Source organism: Pyxicephalus adspersus, chromosome 4 (genome assembly GCF_032062135.1).
Source record: "Pyxicephalus adspersus chromosome 4, UCB_Pads_2.0, whole genome shotgun sequence".
Classification (NCBI taxonomy): domain Eukaryota; kingdom Metazoa; phylum Chordata; class Amphibia; order Anura; family Pyxicephalidae; genus Pyxicephalus; species Pyxicephalus adspersus.
In genome coordinates this window covers 121,546,511-121,555,809 of record NC_092861.1, presented here as the reverse complement: position 1 = coordinate 121,555,809, position 9,299 = coordinate 121,546,511, and the positions used below count along the sequence as shown (strand labels likewise).

Here is a 9,299-nt window from a genome sequence, read left to right as displayed (position 1 = left end):
TCAAGGGTACAAATTGCAGAAGGCGGTGTATTTTTTAAGAAATCTCCTAATCTAAAGGCTTGAGTTTGTTTTAGATGTTAACATTGTTTCAGTAATGCGGCAATACAATGGAGGTGCCGTTACCTTTAACAAACAGCAAATCTCTATTACATGCATGGGGGGGTAAGGGGCTCATTACATTTCTGCACACTTTGGTTTATTTTGGAGCAAAGTAGAATCAATTACTTGCTGTTTAATTTATACTACTCATCCTTAAGCCCCAACCACAATATTGACCTAAGAGGTTTACATAAGTTGGTCCTTTGCCATTTGAATAGCATCTTGTTTAGGTAACCAGCAATATCTTGAATGGGTTTAATCTAGTTTAGCTGTTTCTGTAAATACTGAATATTCTGTCTGCTTGGAGCAGCAAAGAATGAGGATGGGGAAAGAGAGAGAGAGAGACAATTTGTTTAAACGTGGTCTCAAGTGTGGAGAATATCATCTACTTGGAGGCCCTTTGTATGTAAATACTATGTAAAAAGGCCCTCCCTGTCTTTGTAATTAATTGACACGTTATACCACTCATCATGTACTGAAGCACCAATGGTAAAGGCGCCGATGTCCCCAAAACCCACAATTTCACATCTGCAAACACTGTCTTCATCCACTTGACTCCCAAGACCCGCCCACACGTGGCCAAGCTTTCGCTATTTTAATGTACTTTTTCTGCTCTCTGCAGGTTCATGTGTGCACACCAACCTTATATGGACTCATCACTCCAGCAATGGCTTATTTTTTTCAGGCAGCAGGCAACAGCTCAGTGTGCTTAAGCCAGAGCCTGAAGTAAGCACACTTTGGCATTTTTCCTGGACTTACAAACTATTTGAGAGGAGGCTCTCTGCACTTGTGCACTGTGATATCACTCATCTGCAGTAGAACCACACAACCTTCCCATCAGTGCTGGCTGAGGTTCCCCTCCTGAAATCCTCTTTACTATTACTGCTGCTGCTCTTGTATATTTATTCATTATTTTTCTGTGTGTGCTATCATTAGATTTTGTATTCCTGTCCATTGCTGCATAGAGGATTGGCACCACTGGTGATACCTGCAAAGCCACAATTATGTCTTCTTTAACCAACACAAAGACGGGCTTTTCAGTAAAGGACATTTTAGACTTGCCTGATACCAATGATGAAGAAGGATCCATTGCTGAAGGGGCGGATGAAGACGCAGAAGGGACGGAGCCCCCCAAGAAACCTGGAGGGTTAGGACAGAGTGCTATAGACGCTGTGCAAGGATTGCCTTTGAAAAACCCCTTCTATGACAATAGCGATAATCCTTACACAAGGTGGCTGGCTACAACCGAGAGTATACAGTATTCCTGTAAGTAGATGACTTCTGCTGGGTGTCCTGCAAAGGGGGTCACATATTTTGGGGGAGTGACACATGCATGTAGGTAATATGGGGTAATAAGAGGCAGGTAATGCTCAGATCTTCTTTACATTGCATGTCAGTGTTATCTCTGCCATTCCCAAAATAAGGGGGCTAGTTCCACTTTCTAAGACAGAAGCTGACAGATTCCCCAGACAGAGAAGGCTTTGTGTCCATTGGGAAGAGCAAGCTTTTGGCAGTAAAAATGTCTGCACGAGGCTGGAGCTGGGCTCATCAATGAACGAATTGTTGATTATTCTTTTAAAAAGCCATCCACGTACCCTGAACAAAAATAAAGGCTACAGGCAGAGAGAGCAAGTCCCAAAACTTCACATCATTTAGCAGCTTTTCATAATTTACAAACGTCCAAGAGGCTGGGACATGGGGCTGCTAAGTTTATGAGGAAGGTCATTGCTTTGGAAATAAAGGATAGTACATAGAGAGAAGGATAAATAGAAACAGTGGAAATGATTTCTAGAAATGTGGATACAGTATGAATGATGAGACTTATGTGCACTGCATAAAACAAATAAGTGTGTTTCTGTATGTATATTGTATGTGTGTATATTGTATGTATGTATGTTTGTGTGTGCTGCTGCTGTGTGTGTGTTGTATATATAGATATAGGTTTATGAAAATGTGCAGACTTACAACACTACAAGCCAATTTCTATCTATCTGCTGATCTATCAATTTATTAACCTTTTATATATTCTTATTTTTATTTCCTCTCTCCTATTTTATCTATCTATTCATCTATTTATCTATACAGTTATTTTTCTACTCACTATTTTGTTGTTTTACTTCTCTCTTTTCATTCTCCCTCTTTCTCTTTTTGTCTTATCTATTCTCTTTTAACTATCTATATAGTTATTTTTCTACTTACTATGTTTTTGTTTTCTTTCTCTTTTCTTTCTCTCCTATCTATCCTCTTTTATTTATCTATATATACATTTATCTATATAGTTATTTTTCTACTTACTATGTTTTTGTTTTCTTTCTCTCCTATCCTCTTTTATCGATCTATATATCCATATATTTATATAGTTAATTTTCTACTTACTATGTTTTTGTTTTCTTTCTTTTTTTTTTTCTTTCGTCCTCTCTCTTTTTCTCTCCTATTTATCCTATTTTATCTATCTTTATACCCATCTATTTATATAGTTATTTTTCTACTTCCTATGTATTTTTTCTTTCTTTTCTTTCTTTCTTCCTCTCCATTTTTCTCTCCTTTCTATTCTCTTTTATCTATCTTTACATCCATCTATTTATATAGGTATTTTTATACTTACTATTTTTCTTTCTTTCTTCCTCTCTTTCTCTCCTATCTATCCTCTTTTATCTATCTATACATCCATTTATATATATTTTTTTCGATTTCCTATTTTTTATCCATCGACTTATTGTATTTTCTTTCTTATCTATCTTTCTCTATCCCTGTCTTTTTCAATCATCTCTAATCTATGTATTTGTTTATTTTTCTACTTATTCTTATTTTCTCTCTCTTGAGTTGTATTTAGTATATCCTTTCTTATCTTTCTTTACACCCATTCATATATTTATTTTTCTACTTATTTTCTTTTCTATCTTTTTTATGTGCCATCTATCCATTCCTGCCAATGCATGTCTAGATGAACAGGTTGCTATGTGTTCTATACATTGTTGTGTTGCTCATTAATGACAAGGTCCCTCCATCCATCCTTGCAGTACACGGTTTTGCATCCAGCAACTCCCAGCAGGACTCCTCGCCCAAATCCCCTGAACCTTCTGCCGATGAATCCCCAGACAACGACAAGGAAACTTCAAGCAGCGCAGACTCTGGGAAGAAGAGGAAGAGACGGGTGCTGTTCTCCAAGGCTCAGACTTATGAATTGGAGAGGAGGTTTAGGCAGCAGAGGTACCTATCAGCACCAGAGAGAGAACACCTGGCCAGCCTGATCCGACTTACCCCGACCCAGGTGAAGATCTGGTTCCAGAACCACAGGTACAAGATGAAGAGGGCTCGGGCAGAGAAAGGTATGGAAGTCACTCCTCTCCCCTCCCCTAGACGGGTGGCAGTGCCAGTCTTAGTAAGAGATGGTAAACCATGCCACACGCTCAAAGCTCAGGACTTAGCAGCCACTTTCCCTGCTGGCATCCCTTTCTCAGCATATAGCGCCCAGTCATTACAGCATATGCAATATAATGCCCAGTACAGCTCTGCCAGCAATCCCCAATACCCAACAGCCCATCATTTGGTGCCAGCCCAACAGTGGACTTGGTGAACTTTTCTATATACAGACTGATGTGCTCCAAAAAACCCGAAAAAGACTGTTGGGTTAAAAAAACTATTATAATTATAATTATTATTGATCATGTTTTTATTTTTGAAGTTTTTGTTTTTCTCATGGAGGTCAATCCATTCTCCAAATTCTGGTATCTTGTGAACCATGTTTACAAAACTGACCCATGACAGTGAATCTGCCTACCTACAACGCCAAGAGGAATCATTTGTTCTGCTTTTGTGACTATAATTTTTTTTCTTTATTATTATTATTATTATTTTTGTAAAGTATGTCTGTGTGCTGTAGAGATGTTGTAAGTTGTCTATAAAACCAGTGGAAATCACTTTAAAAAATAGAGAGAATTTTAATTCCTTCTTTTATATGAAACTTTAAATATTTATGCCCATGTAAAAAATTCTCACCAACTCTTAGCAATTTTTTTTGTAAATAATTTGTGTTTTTGTTGTCATCGATAACCTTCAGGGCGTTTTTATGCAAATATTTTCCCCAAAACACAAAACAGAAGGCAACAAAAATTAATTTCAAAGACATCTGCATAGAGATATACAACCAATTATTATGTATAAATATGAACTAAAAAATAAAACGCATCCTTGGGAGATTTTCAATTTTTATAAGAATTTTAATAAAATGATGTGTTAAAAAAGAAAGAACGTGTGCTGGAATTTTTGGTCAGGAAAAAAAACAGAAATTTGTTTATTCAAAATTTAATATTTATTCTAAATTATAGAATTTGTTAATTATTATTTTTTTCTTTCTAATTGCTGTATATTTGAAATCATCCTGTGTTCTATATATTTCCAATAAGCTTTTAATATTAGAGCCATTGTTAATGGAAGCAATACAGTAGTTGTATTATTATATCTAGTGATCCCTAGGTGCGAATGTATTTATGTATTTACTTGATCAGGGTTGAGAGTTTCATTTATCTTTCTAGAGAGGCAGCCAAGGTAAAATGGCATAGAAGAAGGAATAGACCCCACTTACTTAGGCAGCAAAGAGCCCTTTCAACAGGCAAACATTTGCGTCTCACACAATCTGAATAGCACTTATTTTGTGTAGGATTTATATATAATATAAATATATATATATATATATATTATTTTATATATATATTTCTTTCTGCACAGAAAAAAAAAATACAATAATATAATAAAAAAATAATAACTAGATTGCAACTGAAATTGATTTGCATTAAATTGTTCTAGCCATAATCCATATAACAGATTATAAAACTCATTGTCCCAAAATGTAAAAATATTACAGATCTTTAAAATTTTCTATATCTTTATTTAATCGAATTCATTTTACCCGACAGTATTTCAACAAACATTTCTTCACCCCTACAAGTTAACAACTACAAATTGTCATATTAAATCGATAATAAATATTGATTGGTAAGCAGAGACGAATTGTTACCAGAGTACATAGTTAAATTTCACCAACGAAAAGCTTTCCCTTAATTCAATTCTGACAAGATTACCTGACCTCAGACATAACTGGAACACTGCGAGTCGGTGTTAAATGTATTTAGCAAGTAATGTGTTATGTGAGGTCTGTGGAAGGCTACTGTTACATGATACAGATTCTTAGAATGGGCATAATACACAATTGCTTTTATTAAACACTAAATAATATTTTCAGCACAGACATTTTTTAATTAATAATTTGTCTTGATGTATAGGTAAGTGGTGACTAAATATATATATATATATATATATATATATATATATATATTTATATTTTTTAAATTGTTTTTTCCCTGCCATTATTTGTTGGAATAGATAGATGGGCATCAAATGTCTCTTAATGTAACTTTTCGGGTAGGTACTCTTAATAATGCACAAAGGCACTGTTATTAATGTACATAAATGTGTATTTTCTGCATGTTAAGAATTGTATCTAGGATTTTTTCCTCCATTAGATCTATTGTTCATGCTTGGTACCTTGCCATTCTAACGTCTAACCCACAAAAAGAGCATAGTAACTGGCATCTTGTACCTGAGTCAATAAAAGCTTCCAAGCCTTGTGTGGCCCTAACCCCTCTGGCCCTAAATTTCACACTCTAATGGGGCAGTTTGTGCAGTCTATCTTTGAACAATATACAGTAGACAGGACAAAACAGCACAATGAGAAAGGCTGGTAGTAGTGGATGTAAGAGGCGTGCATATTAACAAGTCTCAATGAAAGAGACCCATGGGGGACACAGAGAAAGATAGTGATTTTTTTTTTTCCTCTTCTATTCTTTCTTGTGCTCGCTATTGAATTGGTTTATCAGTAGCAGTGCATCCCAGAGACAGGGAGAACCGTCCTTTAGGTTTTTTTTTGTCAGTTGTTTCCATTGTGATCCAACTTGTACACGCTGTATTCCATATGGACAGCTGGGATGAGGGAGGGCAAAAAAGACACTTTCACAAAACCCAAATTGTGTCCAGCATTCAAAACCAGCATTGTTGTCTGTGAAAGGAAGACGAATTAAAAATTCGTGCTATATTTATTCGTGTGGAAGGAGAAAGGCATAACAACCCCCCTTTTTTTGTCAGTGCCCTCTGACAAGTTTGCCTGTCATTCCACAGGAAATTGGGAAAAGCCTCAGTTAAGACTATAAAATAAAAAATGACATTCTAATTACACATCCGCTGCTAGGAGATTCAAATATAAAAAAGTATCCCCCCTAGGTTTAGGAAATGATTTAATGGAAGTATTTATGCATTATACAAATTCCAGTGGTGACATTTTATTTAGATCTGACCCATTCTATCCATGTCTTCCTTTTTAGTGAGGGCACAAGTGTCGAAGACAATATTGGACCAGCTATACCTAAGATTTCTCTGTGTAGACCCAGCTGCTGGCACCTGTAATCGCTTTAGTCTGTTACATATTAACAAAGTGCTGGGAAAATCGATAGAATGCTACAATAATGGACAAGAAAAGAACTGATTCTGCTTGTTTCACACACGTAGGACTAGAGACAGAGACAGAAAAAAAGAGAAAAGAAAACAAAATCTGTGGACGTCATAATTAATTGAATATGTACACTGACTGCTGGACACAATAATGCCTTTTGTGAATCAACTGTTTCAATGTTGCAATTGTGGTTTTTTTTTGCCCTTCAAAGTACAGGGATCGATGTGAACTGGGATGTATTGTGTCAAGACAGAGAAAAGATCATGATGTTTATTTAAACAACTTTTGTTTGCATTTGTGTTGTATTGTTGTACTTTTTTGCTTTTTGTTATTTAAGTAAATCATTCCAAGGGGTCTGTTAAACATCCGCTGGGTATGCTGGCTTTGTGGGTCGGTAACTAGCTTTTCTTAAGTTGATTAGGAGGTATTTAAGTTTACACAGACAGTAGGAAATTAGAACTTGTTTTTTTTTGTTTTGTAAGGCCAGCAAGCTAATGTTCTATTGAGGGGATTGGCCTTGAAATTGGATCTGCTGTAGTCAGGTGTTGGAGCAGACTCCAGCTTTAGAGGGAAGGGAATAGACTTAAAATGAGATCGGTGATGTTGACTACCTATTGACCATCAGAGGCTTATGGAGCAAACCTTAGCCTGGCTCTTGGCTTCTCCTTGAGAGCTTGGTCATTGAGGAGCTAATCCAATATTTACAGAAGTACAATGACATTTCTCAGTTGCATCTATGAAGGACAATTACTGAGTGATTGCTTGGAGTGCTAAAACAAAAAGCTTGTTATTAGTTAAGGCTGGGGGTATAGATACAGTAACTTCCCTTTACCATAATCCTTAACCCCTTGGCTACCAGAAACAATCATATTTTGGGAAAAGAGTTTAAAGAAGCAACCGCATGCTGGTGCTTGTAGTTTCTCCAAAAATTGATAACTTTTAAATAAGGAACCATTTATATTTTTATTGTGTATTCTGTATATATTCACTATGCTATATATTAATGGGAAGAGAAATTTAAACAAGATTAGACATGTGTTGCCAAAAGCTGCATAACTATTAGTACCAGCATGCCTGGATGTGCATGCTGACATTTGTAGTCCCCCAACTCTCCAGAGTTCCCAAGGCTCTAGGAACGTTCAATAATGTGTATTGGCTGTTGCAGAGTTTTCCAGGAAATATGCACTTGTGACTTCATAAGAGCAGACACTGTGACACTTCTATATATCATCTCTCTGTTCCTCCATCCAAATATAGCCTCATCTCCAAAATGGCACTTCAGCCTTCGCTATCTCTGATAGGAAGCAATCTAGTTTTATTGCTTTTTAAGGCTTTGTTTTGGGTCAACATTATTAATAAGATAGAGAGATGTAATCAGTGTGGCCGATAGGAAGGCAGAAGCAGCTTTAAAGGAAAGCTTTACCATTCATCCACCAGGGGTCAGCAGAGCTCTTTCTTTGGATTTCCTCTAGGATGCCCTGTCCTTGAGATAAATGGTTTAATTTTTCGCTGGATTTATATTTGTTTAAAGAAAATCACCTTTTGTACCCGCTGTACCAATACCAGAGTTAAATATTAGGCTGTATTGCTTGTCTATGACAGTTAGATTTGTCCCAGCCCTTGGTATAAAGCTAAAGGGACCTGGATCATGCATAGGATGTATACTAACAGGTTATATATTTATGGATTTCTAATATTTAAAGAAATCATTCTCAACATTCACAAAGTAGGTCGAGAAACCCACATTAACCATTTGTCTAAAATACATTTTTTCAACCTGCTTCCTGCAGCATTTTTATTTTTTTTTTAGAACATATTTTTTTCTCTATTGAACAAAATAAGAGTATTTTTTTAACATGAATATTTTTTTAAGTTCAATCCATCAAAAACATGTTCATTGGGCCTATTTGCAGAATTTCATGTTTTTAAGTACATCACTTTTTTTTTACTTTACCAAACTAAAATGTTTGATGTTTGCCAACCTGTATTTTTTTAGAACATGGTATTTTTATTTTATTGTCTTTTTTGTGTTTTTAGAATACTTTTTTATGTATTTACTCCTCTAACTTTACAATGAAATATGTAAAGATATAGGCACTCTCTGTAATATTTCAAAAAAACTTTAATAGTTACACAGATACACCATATTGTATTCACACATACAGGTAATTAAATGTGGTACCTTTTATCAAATTATTACAAAATGCTGATATACCTAATCATGAATTAAATGTTGCAAGCCATTTTATTTCTATGTCAGCACTAAACAAGCTACTATCAGCTGTGACATTGAATTCACCACATTGGCAAAGAATTGTTTAGATCGCCTCTTTTATAAATTGAATTGCATGCAGGCATTTTTAGTGATGTCAATTTTTATTTGGCAATTATATTTGGTATGTGTGGCTTGTGTGTGTGTGTGTAAAGTGCAACCGTTTGGTGTAAGCAAATAAAATCATTGTAAAAATGTAAATTAGACTTTCATGTGTAATATACGTTATACTATCAAGTCATCATTTTCTGTGTGTATAAAAAACATAAAGAATAACAACAACATAAACATAATAACAACAATATATTATTTGTATTTAATAGATAGAAATTATATAATATATATATATATATATTTATATTTAGTTATTTATTTATAATATTTTGTGGTAATCCCGGGAGGATAAATTAAAAAAAAATATAT

General features: G+C 35.1%; 1 protein-coding gene across 2 annotated transcripts; it reads left to right on the top strand.

The window, feature by feature from the left end:
* The first annotated feature begins 905 nt into the window (after positions 1–905).
* Positions 906–9,093, top strand: NKX2-2 (NK2 homeobox 2). Of its 2 annotated transcripts, XM_072409503.1 has the most exons (3): positions 906–1,365; positions 3,120–3,428; positions 6,477–9,093. In XM_072409503.1, exons 1-3 carry the CDS (start codon positions 1,104–1,106, stop codon positions 6,635–6,637), a joined length of 732 nt encoding a protein of 243 aa, XP_072265604.1. In that variant the 5' UTR covers positions 906–1,103; the 3' UTR covers positions 6,638–9,093. The 2 variants fall into 2 exon arrangements, with proteins under 2 accessions (XP_072265604.1, XP_072265603.1); XM_072409502.1 differs by lacking the exon at positions 6,477–9,093 and having other exon boundaries at positions 3,120–4,338.
* Positions 9,094–9,299: the final 206 nt, after the last annotated feature.